Consider the following 22,045-nt stretch of genomic DNA (forward strand, 5'->3'; position numbering starts at 1 on the left):
TGGCGTAAGGTTGAATCAAATTAGTTCAGAGACAGAGCCCAAATTTGAGGAAAAATGACTGATTAGGAAGATCTTTATATGCTGGAGAAGATAATTAGTTAACTAACAAGCACCACTATCCATTGGGGGTGTCGTTCTTATTCAGAAATTAACAGATTGTGGGGTTAGAAGAGAAGATGGATTAAAATTTATTGATACTCATCATAAAACACTACAAGAAAGAAAGGGTCATACATGCTTGATTCTTCTTAAGCAAGGTCTCGTATACGAGTCTTTTACATAGGATAAATACTCTTGATGGCTAACCCTGCTATGATGTGGATGTTATCACCTCTAACATGACTGACTTCAGTTGAGAATACCTGTGCTAGACCAAAAAAAAAACTATGTGCAACTGCAGAGTGCAGATTGTAGTTCTTTTGATTGGCTACATTTTGCTCAAAACATGATATGCAACCATATGTTCCAACATCTGGAGCAACATGTTGTGTTTACGTATGTTGGTGGTTCAATCTCTGAAATCAAGATGTTTGTTTGGTTGCTGACTGTATGGGGTTTCAGAAGACTTATCCTATGCTGTGCGTTTTATGCTTTTGTTATCTTCTGAAGGATTGTTTGTTTTTAATCTTGGCTGAAGTAACAAGATTGATAACGTGTGAACCAAGTCTATCTCAAAGTTTGAATTCCGTTTTACTTGGTTCTGTTACTTTATTCTTGTAAGATTTGATTCCTTGAAGATTCTTTCCAGAAGTTTTGTTGTGGACTCCTTTGTTCGTTCAAGCCTATCAAAGACAAGGCCTGAACAACTGATATTTAAGAAGACCTAAACCTAGTTGCTAGGTGTGCCTTTGGTTGGAGAAATTAGGGTTTCATATTCGTGAGTTCACACCGTGTTTCTGTTGTTCTCTCAGCAGCTTTATGTTCTTGTATTAGCTGAGAGTTGTTGCATTAGTTTTTGATCATGAGATCTGTCTTTCAATCTCTTTTGTAAAGGATCGGTCACTGTAGCAGTGATCATTAGAAGTTAGGGGAAGTTTCCTCGTAGCTTAGAGGGAAGGGCTAAGCTAGAATCACTAGTTGTAATAGTGTTAGACATTGAAGAGGCTCTATACTAAGGGGGAATACTTAGGTATAGGAGGGACTTTCATGTATGACCTGAGAGCTATTACTAAGATAGTGGATTGACTCCTGGATTGGTATCCTCCAGACGTAGGTGATGTTCACCGAACTGGGTTAACAATTCTCTGTGTTTTTTTTAGTGATTTATTGTTGCTACTGTGTTGTTTCTACTGTATTAAACGTGTGACTTAATTTCTGTACTGTTGTATAATTGTGGAACCGATTGTCCCAACATCGCGTTCGACATCTGTCCTGTGCGAGAACCAGAATTTCACAGATTTCTCAAACCAATTGCACAAGCACACAAGTTCACACTGAAGTTAATGGAAGTCATGGTTACCCATTCATGCAACTAATAATATCCATTGCATATCCTGTTCTCTCATCACAGAATCTCATAAAGTGAGTTATTTCATTTTCAATTCCACATTTTTTCTTGCCTGTGCTAGAAAAGTTGTGACATTATGTGAATGCTAGGAACTATACAACATGTTAGTTTCACAATAAGGTTGGATAGCACTTATATTTTTAGTCCTGTCCCATTTCAACTAATCAACTGCCAAGTTGTGAGGATCACATCCCATGTTACCATTATCTCTATCTGGTTTCATACTATATGTTTCTGCCATTGTGGGTTTGTCACAAAATTCTATCTTTTCAAGGAAAAAAGACACAACCCAGAATATAAATTGCAGTTTGTAAATCACAGTGATCAGACTTACATTTTCTAATTATTTCTACTGATATGAATCATTATTGATTTTTGTTTTTTTGCCATAGTTATCATGATGGTGATGCTTGAGGCGAATATAATAATTAATGTAGAGCTTCTGGTAAATATGATCTTGCTTAAAGTAGAAAAGCGATTGGCATTTCATGCTTTCAGCACCGGGTCAAATAATATGACATAGTACCTCAAAATGATTATTAAAATTAAAACATAAAGCTGAGAGAATATTAGTACAGTTCCAAGCAAAGGAAATAGCAGCTTAACTTTGGTTCAAGTGTTACATGTTTGATTCTTCTCAAAAAGATTTTCGATTTAAGTTTTCGGCAGAGACTCTTGTTAGGAGAGTCAACCCCACCAGAATATGAATGTTCTCACCTCGAATCAAATTTTCTTATACAACAGAGGCCCTTATTGAGAGAGTTAACTCTACCAAAATGTGGATGTTCTTAATTCGAAGAAACATGTCTTAGATAAAAAAAAAATTTAAGCAAAGGAAATGAAATTGGGTGTGGGTAAAAGCTGGTAGGCCTAAATGTTAGAGCATATTGGAGACACTGATGCATACTTTAACATTATTTAAAAACCTTTGTGAGAAAGGGTTTCAAGTGGGAGTAATTAGGCAACTAAAACAATAAGGCGGGTGTCCCTAGTTTGACAATCCCTAGATTCTCTTGGTTGAGGCAGTGCATATTGTCCTGATTGACACTCTCTCCCTGTCCACATGAAAAATTATAGGATCAAAATATCTTACCATTAAAGTTGTTTTTGGCTTAATACATGTATTGTTCAGTCAATCATATTCGAGCCGGTAACATTCAAATCCTAGTAGGGTTGATTAGTTCTCACAACTCGAGATTTTTTCCATACACAAAATTGAAACTCGAGTTCTTACTTAAGAGAAATCAAACATGTACAATTTAAAATCAACCAAACGTTTATACTATTGAAAGCTTTGTCAGTCAACCACTTAATCCCAAAAACTTAAGCTGTTGGGTAAGGGTCACTTTAATAGATTTATATTATATTGTACCACGCCCCCTCACGCAAGACCCCTTTGGGCTTGAAGCGTGGATAAATGCACAGGCCCACCTACCATGTGCTTAATTAAATTCCACTTTTTAATTAGAAAGTGATGGGAGCAAGGATCGAACTCTAGACCTCTCGGTCGTAGAGGCTCTGATACCATATCAGTCAACCACTTAATCCCAAAAGCTTAAGCTGTTGGGTAAGGACCACTTTAATGGATTTATATTATATTGTAACAAGGTGGGACGGTATACAAAATCTAAAAAGTCATTGTGTAGGTAATGATCAAATAACACTAGAGGCATCATCATCCATTTTATTATATGTATTAGGCTCAAAACTGGTTGTAGAGATTCGTTATGTAAACTAAACGACACCCTAATTTGGAAAAAACCAAATCTTCAAAGAGGCCATTTATATCTAAATCATTTGTAATGATTTCAAATAAGTCTTTCTTAATCTATCTTTATCTTTAGCTATTAAACTATCCTCCATCTAATCCATTCTTTTAAATGGTGCTTAGTTTTTTTAGAATTATTATTCAAGAACCTCTTACTCTAAAATTTTAAACAAGCAACTTGTCCCAATAATTTGATAATAAATTGTCTTCTATGATAAAAGTTTTTATTTATGGAGTATTTCATTCATCCATTGTCAAACAAGGTGTTGGTTCATGTTGACAGGTCTCATTCCACTTAAGCAAGATGTCGGATTGAGTATTGGGAATGAACAAAACTTATAAAACCTTTATTGGGAGAGTTAGATTTATCATGTTCTGGATGTTTCCGACTCGAACAAGATTGACTCTCGTGAAACATACCTGTGTGAAAAAAGAAAAATATTGCATAACTTTCTACTTATTTAGAAGCTATTTTTGGGAGAATCACATAACACATAACTAAGACTCTCTCAATTTTTTACGCATATCATTAAACTAATTGTGTTTCATCATTTTAATTGATAAACCAAGGCAAATACCGCATAACTTTCTACCTATTTAGAAGCTGTTTTTGGGAGAATCACATATAAGAGTGTCTCAATGTTTTCCCCATATCATTAAACTAATTGTGTTTCATCATTTTAATTGATAAACCAAGGCATGGTACATTATATTCTCATTCATTAATTTTAGTCTAACTTAGTGGTCCTGCTTATACATGCATACATTCACAAAAAGGTAGTATTGGACAAGTAACCATAGTGTCTTATGGTTTATCTGAGCATAAACCAGAGAGGAGGCAGAGAAAAATAGAAGTGTAGTTTCAACTACATATTATTGCCGACATTGCATTAAGTACCTTTTCCCCTTTCTTACAAAGGAAGTGAACCTAAATCATTGAAGGTTACAAAAAGAGGGTTAAAGTTTGCATAAATTTGCAAGCCAGAAAGCCCAATATTCTGGGTTTGTGATTGCTTGCAAATGCTACATGAATCAAAGTGATTCAAGATTTGTGTTAGATTACTGGGACCAAAGGTTATATACCATGGGAATCTAAAAATAGTAATTTGAACCCCCACAAAGAAGCATTGCACATAAAATTTAGCCACTTTTTCCAATTAAAGTTTACAGAATCTCATCAGAGCCCCTAACTAACCCACCTTTTCTCTGTAATGAATCATTAAGACAGACAATTAAAGAAGTAGAAAAAAATATACAAAGTCTAGCTTTTGGATGCCAATGAACTTTAACTTCTATTATGAAGGAAGCGTCTACCCCATGGAAGATGCTCTTGTAACCTATTTTGTCACATCAAATGAAAACACAGGCATCTAAAGGATAAGAGTTAAGATTCCAAATGCATTGTCCTTAGCATGATAATGAATGAACGTATATTTCATTTGGCTGGGAAATCAAATCATGACCAATCTTATTATTTTTTATTTTAAAGGGTTGTCTAAATGACTCATAAGAAAGTGTGCAGATGTATTTTCCACTTAAACAACATGTTTGAATCCTGTAAAATTATTATGGCCGACAAAACTCCCTTTACTAAATATTTAACGCAGCTACATTTATAGAAACTCAAACTTAACACATCTACTTAAGCTAGAACAATCACATATTAATTGATCTATTTTGTTCGGCTGTTAGCCATTATTGTTCTGAAAATATAGTACTCATGATAATTATTGACCTAGAAATATAGGGCTGTGGTCAATTCACTGTTTCATTATCTTTTTGGAAAAAAAAAACATAAAACCCCATATTTATCCACTGTTCCATTCTGTGGTATGCATTGAGAACACAAGAATAAAATTTGGATCTATTGTGTCATTATATAGGTGTGTTTTTCACCTTGTCTGATTTTAATGTAATTATATGAATCATAAAAGGTAAAAAGATTTTGTTAGAACAAAGGTCAACGTCTGCACATACAAGCACTTTATTCTTTATGATATAACATTACATTTCTAAGTTACCATCTTCACCTTAACTTTTTCAAAAGAGAAGAAGGAATATCTATAATTCATAAATCACTCACCAGGTGAGTCTCGTGGCTCATGGAATGTATATTTCTACCATCCTAATCGCCAACTAGTTCAACAGTAGAACCAATGAGGCACAAAAAAAAAGTTTAATCCTAGCATTTTTTTTTGTTTACAAATTCACTACCATTCTGATCTTACATTTTTCCACTCACAATTAATAATTCTGAGCTATTCAGCTTCTAGGAATCCTTGTCAATTCACATTCTATAAAATTTGGAGGGTAATTGACTCACTTGTCGTTTTAACTAGGAATCTAATTATCATTTTGGGATTCTTTTGAAACTATATTACCCTCAATGGAATTGTTTGGTCATGATATCACTTGGTCACAGAGAGGGATAAAAGTTTATTTTATAGAATAAAAGTTTATGTATATTTGAGTGATTATGTAAATAACTTATGACATACTCTCAAATTTACTTTATAAGCTTTTCAGATTAGCTTATGAATAACCACTTACAAATTCTTATAACTTATTTTGAACATATTTCTGAACTTCTCAAACTAACTTAGGAATTACATTTATGTGATAAGACTATAAGTACTTATTATTGTAAGCATTTAATTAAGTTGTTTACCCAAACACATACTTAGCAATTGTGACAAATAATATTTAAATAAGCAATCTGTTTTTTTTTTGGATAAAATAAACGATCTGTTTGGAAACAACAATCAGAACCAAAACCTGAAATCACTTGGGCTTTTCCAAGTCATGTAACCCAATAAAGTAAAGATCCATTAGGCCCAGTAGTGTTCAAGTTCAAACAGCTGCAAAAAAAGATTGAAGTGTTCAAGTGTCATTAATTTGTTCTGTGGTTGTGTTCAAAAAAATATATATTGTTCTGTGGTTTTAATCTAAATATTCTTGAACAGAAAGATTACAGCTACAAATGTAATGATGTGAACAACATGCAAGATATATACTGAAATCAATCAACCCTTACCTCAACTGCAAATGTTTACATAATCCCAAGTTACTTAGCAATCACATTTCGTACTAAATTGTGTTAGAAACACAATACACATCATGATACTTTTGAAATACAACTATAGCTAGAACAAGGTTACCACATATAGTTGAGGAGTTTCTTCTAAATATAACGTAGGTAATCTAATTTAGGTAGGCACGAGATCAGTCAAACACACTGAACTTGTAGAGTTCAAATATGAAAAGAATAACCACTTCTGAAATCAATACCAACCATCACTGAACAGCAGATAATCATTGAAGTACAACTGATTGTGTCAATTTAAACGGCGTTTGAAGTACAAATGAAAAAGAATCAATAATCAATTGGCAACTAACTGTTTGGCCTGCAATAAATTGTATCCTATGACCATCAAACTTGCAACAGAGCATTATTAGTAGCAGTTACAAAACCAAAATTGAAATACATGTCTTTTACATGTGAAGGGAAGATAGTGTCCAACAAGAGCAAGGGGAAAAAGAGACATACTGAGAATACTTTTAACCTCATTGCTCAATTGTTCCATTCAATAACATGATTTACACTCCTCTTAGGTCCCCCCCTTCGCCACACGAAATGATCAGGATCCTCTCATGTTCCTTCATGTTGAAATTTTGTATCTATCTCTCTCTCTTCGTATGTATTAAATAGATGATACCCTTTGAATATTTATGAAAAGAGATAGACACAATGTTCTACGTAACATTGTGATGTCACATGAGAGGATCTTAATCAACACGGAATCCACAAGTGGTACACATTTAATATCCTGGTAGACAGTAAGAATGTTTGTGTGTTGTGTAAATCATCACTATCTGCTGTCTTCAAGTGGAAATTTCACCTTCCTGATCAAGCTACTTATCAACAGCAGAAAATACCAAATCAAGATTTTTCCAAGTCTGGTCTCTTCTAGATTATAGCTGCAAATATTTAGCGACAATGTTCATAAATTTAAATTGATAGTTAATAGTTAACAGAACAAGAGGGTGAGAAATTAAATCAGAAGCGTCATATATTCATATTTATAATTAGTATTAGGTTTAGGTAAAGTAAGAAATGCAAAAAAAGTGAGAGAAAGTCTGAGATAGAGAAGAAACTGAGTTAGACAGAGAATCTAAAAATCTGAAAGCTGAGTTTTATTAAACAGACTATGGATGCCGAAGGCCATGGCCATCCTCTTCCTTGAAATGAAGGAGCTTAAGGATCAAAACCAACCAAAGGAATAAAATTACGAGATAGGAATAGCCTTGACCTGATCGATAGCAAAACACACTTGATAGCACGGGTTAGCAGGTTTTCTCATCCTGGAGAAAGATCCTGAATAAAAAAAGTACCCCCAGAAACACGTAATAGGAAAATGAGGCTCATGAAACAACAGGGATGAGAAATCTGAATGCCTAAAACATAGGGCATCCTACTTATTAAATATCCAAGAGTAAGAACAACATCTCCCTAAAACTTTAAAGGAGCATGTTCATTCAATAAGAGTGTACACGCAGTCTCAACAATGTGTCAATATTTACTTTCAGTTATACCAGTTTGTTGTGGTGTATAAGGACAGCTAGACTGGTGCAAAATTCCATAGGTGATCATGAATGATTTAAAACAAGGGTAAACATCAGGGCAGCCAAAGTCAATTAAGCACAGATTGCATTTTCAACAGATTCAATAAGTATACGCACAAACCATGCTTACATGATAAAGCACGAATCTAGGCTGCATGAAAAGGCCACAAGGAAGGATCCCCAGTGGCCACAGATGACTACTCCAAATGCAGCAGACTGGCACTTTTGAGATAAGGATCCGTCGATGTTTAGCATAATCCAAGGTTCTTGTTGAACAATGAAGACTATAAGTACATAATAACATGCATTTATAATCAAATTTCCACTTTTAAACTAATTTTTGAATTTACATTTCACAATATATCTCTTGATATCAGCAATATTATGAATTGTGACCAACCTTATCAAGAGTCCGCTGATCATCCATTGCAGTTTAAGAATAGTTCCATAAGAGATTCCCTTTCCGGAAAATTAGCAATCTTCCTTCAATTTAAACTTCAACTACAGTTCCCATCTACAAATTCCAGAGAAGACATGAACAGATAGGCCAAGACAATAAAAAGTATTTTGCTTAAGTAGTTACAAAAACTGAAATTAATTACTTATGGAAAAAACACACTTACATGAAATCAATAATAATCAGAACATTGCATCTAAAACACAATGCAGCATTATGGGTATCATAAATCCTAATGCCAAAATAAATAGTACCTAGCTAATTTACTGTGTCAATCTGATCAGGCAACCTTTTATATGCTTTTAGCTGTTCAACAGTTCAATAGCCCATCCACTATCTTGCTATATGTATATTTATTCAAAGTTCAAACTGAATCCTTCTAGGGGATAAGTGATCTCCTAGACCGACTCCCGGCTGACATTTAGACAAAGACTTAATTTTGCCATCCACAGTCACAGGAAAGTAGCAGTTGAAAGAAATTCAATAATTCATCTTCTCCAAAAAGTGCCAAAATCATTTCTACTAAAAACTTCATACAATCTATAGCTCACTCAACCAAAAAGGCTTCTTCAAATATAATTTGAAAATAAACCTAATTTAAAATAAATCATTTAAAACCCAGAGAGCCTATGCAATTTCTTCTAATTTGACAAACATGTCGATAAAAACTCTTCCCTTTAAAACACTAATACTTGCCTACTAGAATTTTCCTTAAATCCTTAGAATTTAAAACTTTTACAGAACCACAAAATAACCACCAATTTGACATTCCAAACATCCATGTCATGGCTTCCAAATCCTCATTATCTTGACATGCGTGGTGCACCCATCTGCCTATCACTGACAATTCCAGCTAAGAAAACCCTACATATAGCCAACTACAACAATGTTTATTTGTATTTTATAATTTGTTAAATGTTGAAACAGAAAAGAGTTTTACAAATCTACACCATTGCATTTACCAAGAACCAACAATCAAGGATTAAAATAAAAGTGCACACATATGTAAGAAAAAAAGCTTGAAACAAACATATACATTCAAGAGAAGCAACAATGAAGATGTACTTGAAGCTCCATTGAGAAACGTACCACCTCAGTTATAAGTCCTGCATCAATTCTATGTATCAATTGTTATCTCAAATCAAGAACTGAAACCAGAAAGTCCATATCACTGGAGTGTAAAGAAAGAAATGACAAGCCACCAATTAAACACCAGATTGTTGCCAAAATAGTGTTGAACAATATTTATTCAGGTCAGAAATCACATAATAAACCAACCCAGCATATTTGATCAGCCAGTTATTAAAGTTTCTGCCAGTCCATTATGGTATAGTACAAGCACTTCAGTCTTTTTTGAACATACAAAACCTGGAATTAAATCAATAAGCTAAACAAATTTGAAATGAGCGCCCATATGAGATATGCTATGACAATTAGATATCTATTTATGCCCTAGATAATTTTATACTGTTAATTCACATGACACAAAAAAAAAAAATTCCTACTTCTACTTAGTCATTTATAATTTTCTAGGAACCAACAAAATAACGCAAATGCATGCATAGGCAGAAGGCCAAATAATCACCAAAGCTGACTAAACTAACTATTTATCAAAGTGGAGAATGGAAACTTACATGAAATAATTAAATTCCATCTCAACACTGCCTCCACAAATGGATTCAACATTAAGAACATCCTAAATCCAAATCCCCCCCAAAAAAACTATCCAATTTATTGTTTCAATCAGATCGGTCAACATTCGATATGCTTTTTCGCCTCTTCAAGAGCCCATCCATCAGTTTGATATATGTGTATTTACTTAGGCTAACTCCTTTCTGCTCTGTATCTTGAAATAGTTTCATCGCATCCTTGTACTTCCCCTGAGTACACAAATTACTTATTTGCTCTGAACGTGTCATATCACCTGAACCAAAAGAGTCCTGGGTTTTCACATCTTGCCCTATCTCAACGAGTTTTGACACCAATTTTTCTGCTTCCTCAGTTCTACCAGCTTTAGTAAGCCCGCTGATGATGGCATTATAAGTATACTGGTCAGGCTCCAAATTTTTCCCCTCCATTTCAGTCACGAGATCAGATGCATCTTCAAGTCTCCCTTCTTTGCAAAGGAACGATATCAATGTGTTGTATGTAACTACGTCAATGGGCTTCCCTGTAGAGATCCATGTGTCAAAAAGTTTAAGAGCTTTCTCCAGCATGCCATGTTTGCAAAGTCCTCGAAGAAGAATGTTACATGTGAAGATATCTGGTTTGAATGACTTCTCTATCATTTTGTTATGGAACTGAAATGCTTTTTCTACCAATCCCTCCCAGCAGTAACCATGAATAATTATGTTAGATGTAGCTTCATCAGGGAGCAAACCCTTCTCTAGAAGCTCATTTAATTTATCTACAGCTTGATCAGTTTTTCCAGACAGGCAAAACCCTCTTATTATAGTGTTATAAGTGACAACACTAGGAACAATTCCTTTCTGCTTCATCTCATCCCAGAGCTTCAAAGCTTTGTCTTCTTGGTCATCCTTAAAGTACCCCATTATTAGTGTTCCATAGGTTACCTCATCAAGAATATAACCTCGCTTCCAGGCACTTTTAATTAACTCATATGCATCTTTAAGCTTCTTCTCCATGCACAAGATGTGTAATATGGTATTAAGAGTGAAAGTATCTGCTTTCATTCCCTTCCTTCCCATATCCTCCATCATCCTAAACGCCTCCCCAAGCTTTCCCAGTTTACAATAACCATTAATGATAGTATTATAAGTAAAGCAGTTAGGAGAAACCCCACTCTCCACCATCTTCGCCATGACTTTGCTCGCTTCATCAGTCTTACCTTCCTTGCAATACCACTTAACCATTATATTGTAAGTCACCACATTCGGCTTGACCCCCCTCAACTTCATCTCCTCAACTAACTTAAACGCCTCAGCACTGCCCCGACACTCAAAACACCCATCAATCAAGGTATTATAAGTAACAACATCCGGAACCAATTTCAAACTCTCCATCTCATCTCTAAGCCTAATTGCCTCATCAATCTTCCCTTCGTCACACAAACCCCTCATCATTGTATTATAAGTCCAAATATCAGGCAACATACCACTCCTTGTCATCAACTCAATAACCTCAGCAGCTTCTTTAAGCCATTTCAACCTGCAATACCCATGAACCAATATATTATACGTGTTCTTATTCGGAACCAACCCGCTATCCTTCATCTCATGCAGCAACTCCCTCACCTTGTCCAACTGACTCCTCTTGCATAACGCATCCAGTAAAGTGTTATAGGTGACATGATCAGGGGAACACTCAAACTCCCCCATCTTATTCATCAACTCAAATGCTTGATCAAACTTGCTAACAGAACAATACCCAAATATCAAAATATTGAAAGTGTTTGTATTGGGCTTAACCCCGAGCATAATGGCATCGTTAAACACCTGTGTGGAGAGCTGAATGGATTGAGAGGAAGAGGATCTTACAAGGGCATTGAGAAGCGTATTGCAGGTGAGCAAGTTGGGTCGGAAACGGTATCGTTTCATCTTGGTGAAGATCTGGAAAGCAAGGTGAGGCTTCCGGGCATGAACATAGGCAGCGAGGGAGGTATCGAGGAGTGATATTGGGATGGTGGGAAGGGTCCGGTTGGGGTGGAGGAGGAGGTTATGGAGGGAGTGGCGGCGGTCGGAGGAGATGAAGTTGTGGAGGAGGGACTTGGCGTCGGAGAATTTGTGGTGGCGGAGGAGGGGAGGGAGGAGGGTGAGGAGGAGGTAAGGGGAGGCGGAGAGGGAGGGAGGAGCGTGGGTTTGGAGCCATTTGAAGAAGGAGAGGAGAGCGGTGGGGCGAGAATGGAGTGGCTCCCATGAGAGGATGGAGACGGCGAGGTGAAGGGTGAGGTGAGGGATGAAACGCTTCAAGGAGTTGGATGGATTCTTGTTACTGTGGAGGATTTTGGCTATGGTTTCTACCAGTTGTTCCTCCTGGTTCATCATCATCTTCTTCTTCTTCTTCTTCTTCTTCTTCTTCTTCTTCTTCTTCGTGTTTGTCAGGGTTTTTTGGTGACAGAGGAACAAGACTGATGAGGACGAAGAAACAGTGGCAGGGTTCAAACACTTCGAAATTGTGTTTTCTTTTCTTTCTCTTAATTACATTTTGAGTCCTTATAGTTTCACTAAATGTGACTTTGATCTCTATAATTTTAATTACTCGAAGTTAGTCTCTTTATTTCTTGATATTTATTTGTTACTCAATAGCCAATGTAAAAAGTGAGTAAGTGACATAAATAAGTCTTAAAATGTCACACACATAAAAATAAAATAAAAATTGTGACCTATATTAATTTTTTTCATCAATTATTGGTTAAATAGAGGAACTTAATTTGAGCAATTCTACTCCTTTCCTCATTGCGACGAGACAAGGAAGCAAAAGATAAAGAAAGGTCGGAATAGAATAGAGGTAACGGTTGAACGAATGGATGGACTTCGCCGTTCTTTCCCAACTAAAATAAAAAAAGGTTGTATCACATCGAGATGTCGATTCGTTGGAGGGAGTGTAGCGGTGGAGGAATGATATGTTTTTGGGAGAGAACAAGTGGATTCTTGACTCTACTTGTAAATGGATGACCAAATAAGAACATATGGACTATATGAAATTTTCGCACCAGCAACAACAGGTAGGTTCTATTGTAGTCTGATCCGAGACAACATAAGAATGAATATGTAGGTTCTATATAGAATCTAGTGGTGGTGATGTTGTGCGTGCTGAGATTTAGGTTTTGAAACACAATCATTATTTGTTATGGGGCATGGAAAGCTGTATGTGAAACGTATTGCTTGGAGATTGTCGAATCCTTAGTCAAGCATAAGTGCAAGTTCCATGTCTGTCAAGGATCTCATCACTATTCAGCAAACCTTGGATCGTATTTGAGATATTCACTTCTCATGTAGCTAATGCTTGTACTAACTGTCTTATTGAAATTAATGCGACTCTATGGTGTGGCGTAGTTTTTATGGATTCACTTTTCCTGAGAGGATTAAACCATTTTCTTGCAAGGGATGTTTTAGGTTGTAGTTACTCTATTTATTTCCTCATTCATTAAAAAAGTTGAGCAATTGAAAGTATACTATTATATAACCAAAATTATAATATATTCGAAAGTATAAGGTCTAAAAATGTAATTGAGCAATTGAGCCTAGGCCAAATAGTAATTAATGAAGAGAAACAAAGAAAAGCAGTAGTTGTCATTTGTCACTCATCACACGAACAGCATCTATATTTCATGTCTGGATTCGCATTCGTCTGCCACGTGATAAAACTCCCACCTCGTGCTTATATACACCGCCGTGATTCCTATCAGGGATTGAAACGCAGTCGCAGAAGCAAACACTCGCTATCTATCTCATCATCATCACCATCATCAGCAATGGAGGAACCAAAGCTGCTGAAGCTGAAACCAATCGAAGCTACTCCGGCAACCTTCAAAGACTACGGCCAGGTCATCCAAGCTTCCCCGGACGGCCACGGCTTCGGTCCTCATGATGCTCAACTCGACCTCACCCGAGGAATTCCCAGGTGAAATCAAATCTATCTAGTTACAAGAATCATGGTTAGGAAATTGAAAAAAATTGCTTGGTTAAATTGTATTCGATTGATATAGGCTAATGTCAAATTTATATTTATAGAGATGATTTGATTGTTTCATGTAATGTTGTGTTAGACCGATCGATCAGAGTAGAGAGAAACACACAAACTTTTGTCACGCAGTTCGGCCAAATTGCCGACATCTGCGACTATAGAGCAGCTATAATTCCGTTTTATTGATTCGTTCTAAATATAATAATTAAGGTTTCAGTGTTACAAGCATATAAAGTTTATAAATGCATCATCGGCCGTTGCCCACTTGACATTAGCGGTTAGCCCATGAGCCATACTCAACATGTTGTCTATGTTTCTTGCTATTTGGATTATACTATCATGAGTCATGACATAAAGTGCACAAAGTAAACCATATTTTCTTCCTATTACTGCATTGGATGAATTTAAATCATATTGTACCTAGGAACAAACAAAATATACTGATGATTATGTTAAAATTGCCCCTGCAGTTTATATCAAAATCGAATAGATACTTTGGAATTCATTGTGAAAACTTTTCAAAATCTGCTTTTCTATTCATGCTCTGATAGTCAATCAAGGTTAACTGAGCTGGCATAGTTGTTAGATTGCTCAATTTAGATTGACATTGAGCTGCATTCCATGGACAGGTTCTATATTATGCATCTTGAAAACCGCCCGCTTAAGTTCTCTAATATCACACATCATGCAAGCGTGACTCAGTGCCTTGGGTCCATTGGAGGTCATGCGTGGTATCTTGGGGTGGCTAAGCCATCTATTGTTGACTCCAGTGAAATCAAGGATGACACTGACAGGAAAGTTGTGCAGTCACGCTCCGGTCATCTATACGTGCCTCCTGCTATTGAGGACATCCATGTTTTCAAGGTTACAGGTTCCAAATTTCTCAAGCTTAATCGTGGGACATGGCATGCTGGCCCTATATTTAAGGCTGACTCAATGGACTTCTACAATCTGGAACTGAGCAATACAAATGTGAGTTTTTCATCTTCCCTTTCTCTGGAGTGCTACAAGTTCATTTGCAATCCTCCTTTTAAGACCTGGAATTATAACTTCAATTTTTTGGTTTCCTCTTTATTTCCTAGTCTTGTGCAATAACTTCTGGTATGGAGTCCCAGATGGATATAGATAATTGAGCTTGTTTCCTAGGATGAGTTCACTAGGCTATATTTGGATACCCTTTGAAACAAAAACTAACGTTAACACTCAATTCGAGACAAAAAGTGAACAAAACTCAATTGGATTAAAGTCTGTACAGGTTGTACTCAATTGGATTGAATCACACTAAAAAACTGAACATCAAGAAAAATGACACTTAGTTTAGTTCTTTTCTTCTTCTTTTATTTGTGCAGAAGGTGGGTTTTATTTGTTGTTCTTTTTTGTTTTAGTGGATATTGCTCTGGTTTATTTGGCTTTTTCTCCTATGTGCAGGAGATTGACCATACCACACACAACTTTAAGAAGGACAATGGAGTGATCTTCTCAATCGATGAGTAATGGTGTAGCGGAATTTTCAGTGTTTCAACTGATTCTGCATACTGTATATTATTAAGAGAGAAATAACACATGTTATATACTATATATAATTCCCGGAAACTTCAGAATGTACTTCATTTGATGCTGCTACTCAACTTTTTCATGTACTCTTATAATCTGTTATCCTATGAGATGGTTACCATTTCATGTTTAAAAGAGAGTGAAATAGACCGCTCAATCTAGGGTGGACCGGCTAAAATAATGGTCCACTCACGGACCACTTAGTAAATTTTTCCAAAGACAAAACCATCCCCAATGGATAAAATTATTCCTATAATTATCCCCAACCTCATTTTTTCATCCTCTTTGACGGCAACGGTGAAGCAACTAAATACAACGACAACTTGTCACAACGTCAAATGGAAGCGACCAACATCAACGGGGAACAGTCACGTTCCTTCTCCCTCTGGCCTCCCAATCACGGTGAATTGCAAAGTCCAACATTGTGGTTCGTCAGTTATGTTCCCATCAAGATCCAATTTGGCCTATGAGGTTTCTCCATGTGCAATGCTCGTACCTGGTGGAGAAGATGAAAAAATGATTTGAGACAAAGATTCAATTGCTAGTCACGTTCCCATCAAGATTCAAATTTTCCATCAGCGCTCTAAGATCCACCAAGTTTCCTCCATAAAGAACCAACTATTCCATGGTCGAAAGCAAGTGGCTAAGTGCATTTTTTGTGAAAGATTTATAACGAATCACTCTTTGGATCTGAATGCTATTATTGGTTTCTTTCACCTACTTTCCATTTTATGTTAGTGATACATTTGTTTAAAATGTGATTAATTTAAGGTAACTAAATTAACTTTTTCCAATAAATAAATCATAAACAGTGTTAATACGTGTATCAATCACTATCAAAAGAGTTTATTATAAGCATTTGTATGTCCTCTATCCATGTTCACATATTTAAGTGTAAACACTTACCGACCCAAATAAAAAAAAACGTAAACACACTTGAGCTTTAACATTCATGATTCATATGGCTACACCTTGCATTTACTAACAATATTACTGGGAAACAAAATTAATGTTTAACAAATCATTCCAAACTCTATTCTGCCAGGAAACAAGATAAGAACCGATCAACTTTGCTGGCATGTTTTTACAGCGAAAAATATTGAAACTGCTGCTTTGCCAAAAAATTGTGCAGCTAAAATTTACAAATCACAACATGTTCATCAAAATACACCTAATCAAGAGATTACATGAAAGTTTTATTCACTGACATAGTTAAAAATGGTATAAATTGCTTTGAATCTTCTGTAGAAATTGCTGTGCTATCAGCAGCTCTTGATCATGAATGTCATTATTCAGCCCCCATCATCTGCAAAATAAGAAATCAGCATGGAACTTCTTAATTAATTATGAGTTTTCTTCATATTAAAAAGTATGTGATTTTTCCAGTGCCAAGATGGTTAATGTTAAACTATTGAAATGTATCAGTAGTAACCTTGAATATATCTCCAAACATCCCCATGGGGTTCCTTCGTTGTACTCCAAAAAACTTCTCCGCGATATCGTCTAGCATCTAAGTCATGGTTTTTCATGTCAAAAACAGCACATCGGTAGGATTTTTTAGATTCATGCGAGATAAAATTAATCATAAGAACACCACATATTTGCTAACAACATATGACTTGGTAGGTAAGTTAGCTGACCTCATTGAAGGCAGGTTCCCTCTCAATACATGACTTATAGTTTCCTCTCAACATATTGAAGAGAGGAAAAGCATCTCTCTCCATCCTGCATCAAAGAAAAAAAAAATCTCCTATTAAACACGTCTCGTATCAACCAAGTACTCCCAGTAAAAATGTTTCATACAATTACATCTGTTACATAATGCATTTTGCTTCAATCATGTCAAGTGAGAACTGAGAACTAATAACTGGTAATTTGTTCCATACAATGGATAACAGTATAACACACTTTAAATAAAGTTCTTGGATCATGTTATAAATGAAATACATGAGCAAACAATTAATATTCTTTAAATCATAGTGCTTTCTAGTCTCATTCAAATAGAAGTAAGGTTTGACCAAAAAACAAAAAATAGAAGTAAGGCAAAATGTCCCTTTACCATTGATAAGAAGTTAGAACACAATTGATCAATTTATTGATAGAATTTATAGACAACTTACGTTTGCAAAAGATAAACGATGAACTGCATCAAGTCCGTTTGAGGAAGCTCAACCTTAGTAGATTCAATTTGCTTCTTTATCTCCTCCATTAGCACATTTGCATCTTTCAAATTACCTAAAGTTAAATACCTATCATGCAAGAAATGACCAATTCCTCAGTTTTAAACCATAATTGAAATATGCATGGAAATGGAATTACAGGTAAAAGACAACAACAAAAGAAAGCAAGGAATTTTAAAAGCAACAAAAGAAAGAAGGACCGATTTGACTTCGTGAGATTCAAGAATGAGAACTCAAATTTACTATGGAGTGGTAGACATTCCCCTGAAATTTCAAATTGAAAATTATCTTCACAAATGTTTTAATGGTTTTACCTTAAAACTGCCCGAGCAATGGCCAAATCATCTTCACCGGGATAACACTACAAAATTTGAAAAACATATCAGTTGAAGCATCCCAAAAGTATGCCAAAGATACATAATGAATGTCACAACTACCTCCTTAATTTAGATTGAGAAATATAACATGTGAATCATAGGATAAATAAAATATTCATAGATGATAAACCAAGTTTTAGCATAAAAAGAAAGATCAAAATTGTTTGGTATGGCTCAACAGAATCTAGTAAAGTTGAACCAAGTAACAAGGAATGAAGAAGTTAGGAGGCTGACCTTGCCCAAAAAATTCACAAGCGTAGAAGCAAACTTCTTTGGATTATTTCCTCTCACAAAATGATATGTCACTTTATTCATGTCCTGCATGTGAAAAGCATATAGATATTCATCTATCACAATTAAAGATCAAATAGTTTCAAGGGTAAATGAAGCTTTTCATAGCATAAAGCCATTTCGATATCAGCACGAAAATACAGAGACATGACTGCTCCAAACAATCAGCGCAACAGTATACTAGATTTCTCATGAGCTATTTCACTTAGAGTGCACTAAACTTCATTTATGTTTGCTTTGCTTCACTGTCACTGTTATACGTACACTGAGTTAGCTTCAAAAAAAAATTAGAAAGAAGATTAAAAGAGAACTCTTGTCCTCCTTCAGAAAACCCCCCTTATCTACACACTGCACTCAATAAATCTGTAATCTACCTATTACTAACACAATTCCACACTAGAAAACCCTAAATTTACCCAACTTCATTAATTTTAATTTATTTAATGAGAAACACATAAGACTTTTACATATCTAAAGTAGTGTTTTACTGCTAAGAAAAATTCATACAGATGTTTGTTAAAAAACAAACTAGAAACAAACTCTAGCGTACACATTATACAGAATGTAGACTCAAGAGAAACAACAATGAAGATTTATTAGAAGGGCCATTGTGAAACATACCACCTCCGGACTTTCAGAAAATATGTATTCAGCTAGCATAATGTGCAGTTCTGGAGAACCATTTTTATCTGCTCCACATTCGGCAGACCATCTGAATGCAACAGCAGCAAAGGCAGAAACATTGTTCAAGCAATACATGATTATAATGTAAACTAGGATAAATAAATATGCTGATATATATTCATTTAAATAGACTTGTAATGTAAAGGTTCCAAAAGATTCAAAACAGAAGTCAGGGAGATAGCAACTAACAAAATAGACAACTGCATAGGTGGGCAGCACGAGTCATCTTCCCTCACACCCTGTACTTACATAATTTATACCTCCTTTCTGACTTAACTCTGATTTCCCACACATATTTACACCCCCCCCCCCCCCCCACAATTTAACACTCTGCCTTCCACAAGCTCACTTCCCCTATTATGCTCAAATAGGATCCTACAAACTCTCCTCTATTATTCTATTATCACTTGTAATTCCAACTAAAAGTCACAAAGACAAAGTAGAAATTTCTTTATGTTCAGCGGCGATAAAGACTAAATAGAAATTTCAATATGCATGATGCTTATATGGTAGAGCAGATGCTCCATGAAAGATAATAAGAATTTTTTTGTCGTTCTATAGCCAAAGAAATATTAAATGAATTGATATGTTTTTGTAAACTGAACACTGTATGTAGCACATATTGAAAAGAAAGACGGAATGGTAAATACAAACTACAATCTATAATATTAATAAATTCTATTAACACTCACCGAAGGGCAGCTTTTAAGAACGAGGAACATCCCTCAACACGTATCTTTGCACTTCCAATATTTTCAGAAAGCTGCTGCATGTCATCAACATCCCACAGGTGTTGTGGCAAGGGAACCCGAGGAAATGCTTCATAGATTTTCTTGAGACGATCTAAAATAAGAAGAAATTTTGAATCTATAAATACAGTATCAATCTAAATATGAAGAATGGATGTTTAAGAAAATACATGATAAGTACCAAATTAAAATTCCCCGTGCAATCAAGTAAAAACAGGATATAATAAAGGCAAGTGATCTAAACTGACCAAGGGAGGAGTGACAAATAATTCACATTGTATCACAGGGCACAATCACAAAAAATAATCTGGTCATTAATATAAAACTGTAAAAGACAGGATAAGAACTCACCAAGATTTTCATCTTCATACTGAATTTTCCCTTTCCCTAATGTTTCGACAAACAATAAAGCAAGCTCTGCTCCGCAGGTAACCTTAAATTAAGAGAAATAAGAGTTAAATTTTGCTCTTTGCGAACTGTTAAAACAATTATCATATATATTTATCATAATTTTTTATGACAGGATTCCTTATATCTGTGCATTTTCTTTCTCTCTTAAAGAATTATCTAATAATTTCTCCTTTACACCCGAAAAATGATCATCAACATAATTAAAGTATATTTTGAAAGGCATTGAGAGTTTGAAACAGAAATGTAGAACCTGCCCATTAGCCAATTGAATGCATGCTCCAGAATGTAGAATATCCAGTGCTTCAGAGTACCTCTGAGCAGATACATATCTGCAGCAAAGCGTGTGTGGCACATCAATGTCTACAACTCAACTGATGAGTATTTATTAGTTAATGTAATGCAGTTGTTAGCCAAAATAATGATGCTTAGCAGCATTTTTTCTTGTAGGGCCTCAACAAGCATAAGTCTATGGATGAATAAAGGAAAGTGCATTTTAAAGATAAATAAATTTAAATAAAGAAGCAAAAAGGGAGACGTTCACAAGCAGGGGTAAGATATATCCTCAAAGAAACCAGAAAATACAAAGAAAAAATCTAGAATAAAAATAAGAAAAACACATTAAGTAAGCAAAGCTTGCCAATCTCTTGACAAAGAATCCCCTTTAAAATAGCCAGTAGCAAAGCAATGCATAGACCTTGAATGACTTAGAGATCACATTACACCACAAGGGAGATAAGAGTGAAACGAAAACATCAAATAACAACATATGTTATTGTACACTGGCGAAGAACCTTGCCATCTATACTCCTCCCGAAGTTCTAAACCAGCATATAAGAAAACTGCTCTAAAGTCTTAACTCTGGACAAACTCAGCATTCACCAAAAATAGCAAAAGTCAAACATTATCCAGCTCCAAAAAGAATAGAAAAGATATCTAATTCATAGCATCTCTAATTCTCTATTCTCCAAACAAAATCCTTTCACATTGATGCTAAAATTGTCCTTCTCGGGGGCTGCAAATAATGAACTATTCGTTGCTATTTCACTAATATGCTACCCTCACATTCAGTTACTTTATAGTATACTAAGTGAGTTCATCTAATAAATCATGCACAGAGACGGAAAAAATATAAATATAGAAAAACTAATTACTTATGATTTAAAACAGCATAATGAAGAACATATTGCAGATATTCTCTTAAGCAAATAGCAATCATAATTTGGTAATACACAGCAGCTAGAGAACTGTTCAAACCTGGCACTAATAGACTTGTACATTTGTTGAGCCCCATAATAATTTCCCTCGCTTACAACCTTCTCCAATTTTTCAATATTCTGCATTTCACAGCACAAGAAACACCACATATTCATTCATAATAAAAGACATAAAAAATTACACTTTAAAATTGCAGATAAGAAAAAAAAAACTTAATTCATAATTCAAAATTAATATCTTCATGTTCATCCAATGCAATGTTTGATGATACGAAACCCCCAAATAGGGAAAACAAAAATACCCATATAGTTTTTCATTGAAAAAAGAATAAAAAACTCATCTTTTTCTGTTTGCAATTGAAAAATGAAATTTTGAAGGGTTGCAGATTGTGGGTACCTCTTGAGCAGGTGGAAGTTCAGCTCTTTTCGATCTGGGTCGCGACATGATGAAGCTCTCTCTCGTTCGATCGTGCGTGCTTTTGCAAAATTGAGAAAAACAAAGACAATTTGTGTATTTATAGAAGGGCTAATGCGGCAATTTAAACTTTCTTCAAGGACTAAATTGAAAAACATCAAAACTTTCA

General features: G+C 35.2%; 3 protein-coding genes across 20 annotated transcripts; 1 reads left to right on the forward strand and 2 right to left on the reverse strand.

Moving 5' to 3' along the window:
* Positions 1–6,558: 6,558 nt before the first annotated feature.
* LOC130718308 (pentatricopeptide repeat-containing protein At2g16880) lies at positions 6,559–12,482 on the reverse strand. 18 transcript variants are annotated; one of them, XM_057568874.1, is made up of 6 exons: positions 9,990–12,482; positions 9,392–9,461; positions 8,299–8,412; positions 8,029–8,164; positions 7,586–7,650; positions 6,559–7,253 (listed from the first exon to the last, which is right to left on the reverse strand). In XM_057568874.1, exon 1 carries the CDS (start codon positions 12,360–12,362, stop codon positions 10,095–10,097), a length of 2,268 nt encoding a protein of 755 aa, XP_057424857.1. In that variant the 5' UTR covers positions 12,363–12,482; the 3' UTR covers positions 6,559–7,253; positions 7,586–7,650; positions 8,029–8,164; positions 8,299–8,412; positions 9,392–9,461; positions 9,990–10,094. The 18 variants fall into 18 exon arrangements, with proteins under 18 accessions (XP_057424857.1, XP_057424859.1, XP_057424866.1 ...); XM_057568876.1 differs by lacking the exon at positions 7,586–7,650 and adding an exon at positions 9,114–9,219; XM_057568883.1 differs by lacking the exons at positions 7,586–7,650; positions 9,392–9,461 and adding an exon at positions 9,114–9,219.
* A 1,121-nt stretch (positions 12,483–13,603) lies between these two features.
* On the forward strand, positions 13,604–15,650 carry LOC130717088 (uncharacterized). The gene is made up of 3 exons (XM_057567198.1): positions 13,604–13,938; positions 14,631–14,973; positions 15,430–15,650. Exons 1-3 carry the CDS (start codon positions 13,646–13,648, stop codon positions 15,493–15,495), a joined length of 702 nt encoding a protein of 233 aa, XP_057423181.1. The 5' UTR covers positions 13,604–13,645; the 3' UTR covers positions 15,496–15,650.
* Positions 15,651–16,504: 854 nt separating this feature from the next.
* LOC130717087 (protein GET4) lies at positions 16,505–21,993 on the reverse strand. Its single transcript, XM_057567197.1, has 12 exons — positions 21,859–21,993; positions 21,502–21,581; positions 20,498–20,576; positions 20,188–20,269; positions 19,780–19,930; positions 19,025–19,115; positions 18,347–18,430; positions 18,050–18,096; positions 17,676–17,804; positions 17,196–17,280; positions 16,988–17,065; positions 16,505–16,861 (listed from the first exon to the last, which is right to left on the reverse strand). Exons 1-12 carry the CDS (start codon positions 21,904–21,906, stop codon positions 16,844–16,846), a joined length of 972 nt encoding a protein of 323 aa, XP_057423180.1. The 5' UTR covers positions 21,907–21,993; the 3' UTR covers positions 16,505–16,843.
* Positions 21,994–22,045: the final 52 nt, after the last annotated feature.

This window comes from Lotus japonicus, chromosome 5 (assembly GCF_012489685.1).
Source record: "Lotus japonicus ecotype B-129 chromosome 5, LjGifu_v1.2".
NCBI classification, from domain to species: Eukaryota; Viridiplantae; Streptophyta; class Magnoliopsida; order Fabales; family Fabaceae; genus Lotus; species Lotus japonicus.

Bases quoted from the DNA above. Each gene is read 5' to 3' on its own strand.
- LOC130717087 (XM_057567197.1), bottom strand. From the start codon at position 21,906: ATGTCGCGACCCAGATCGAAAAGAGCTGAACTTCCACCTGCTCAAGAG. The intron at 18,097-18,346 runs GTCAGCCTCCTA...CAAATTTTGTAG, and splicing joins TTGTGAATTTTTTGGGCAAG to TGTTATCCCGGTGAAGATGA. The intron at 17,805-18,049 runs GTAAAACCATTA...CTTGCATGATAG, and splicing joins ATTGCTCGGGCAGTTTTAAG to GTATTTAACTTTAGGTAATT.
- LOC130717088 (XM_057567198.1), top strand. From the start codon at position 13,646: ATGTCTGGATTCGCATTCGTCTGCCACGTGATAAAACTCCCACCTCGT. The intron at 13,939-14,630 runs GTGAAATCAAAT...TTCCATGGACAG, and splicing joins CTCACCCGAGGAATTCCCAG to GTTCTATATTATGCATCTTG. The intron at 14,974-15,429 runs GTGAGTTTTTCA...TCCTATGTGCAG, and splicing joins TGGAACTGAGCAATACAAAT to GAGATTGACCATACCACACA.
- LOC130718308 (XM_057568882.1), bottom strand. From the start codon at position 12,362: ATGATGATGAACCAGGAGGAACAACTGGTAGAAACCATAGCCAAAATC.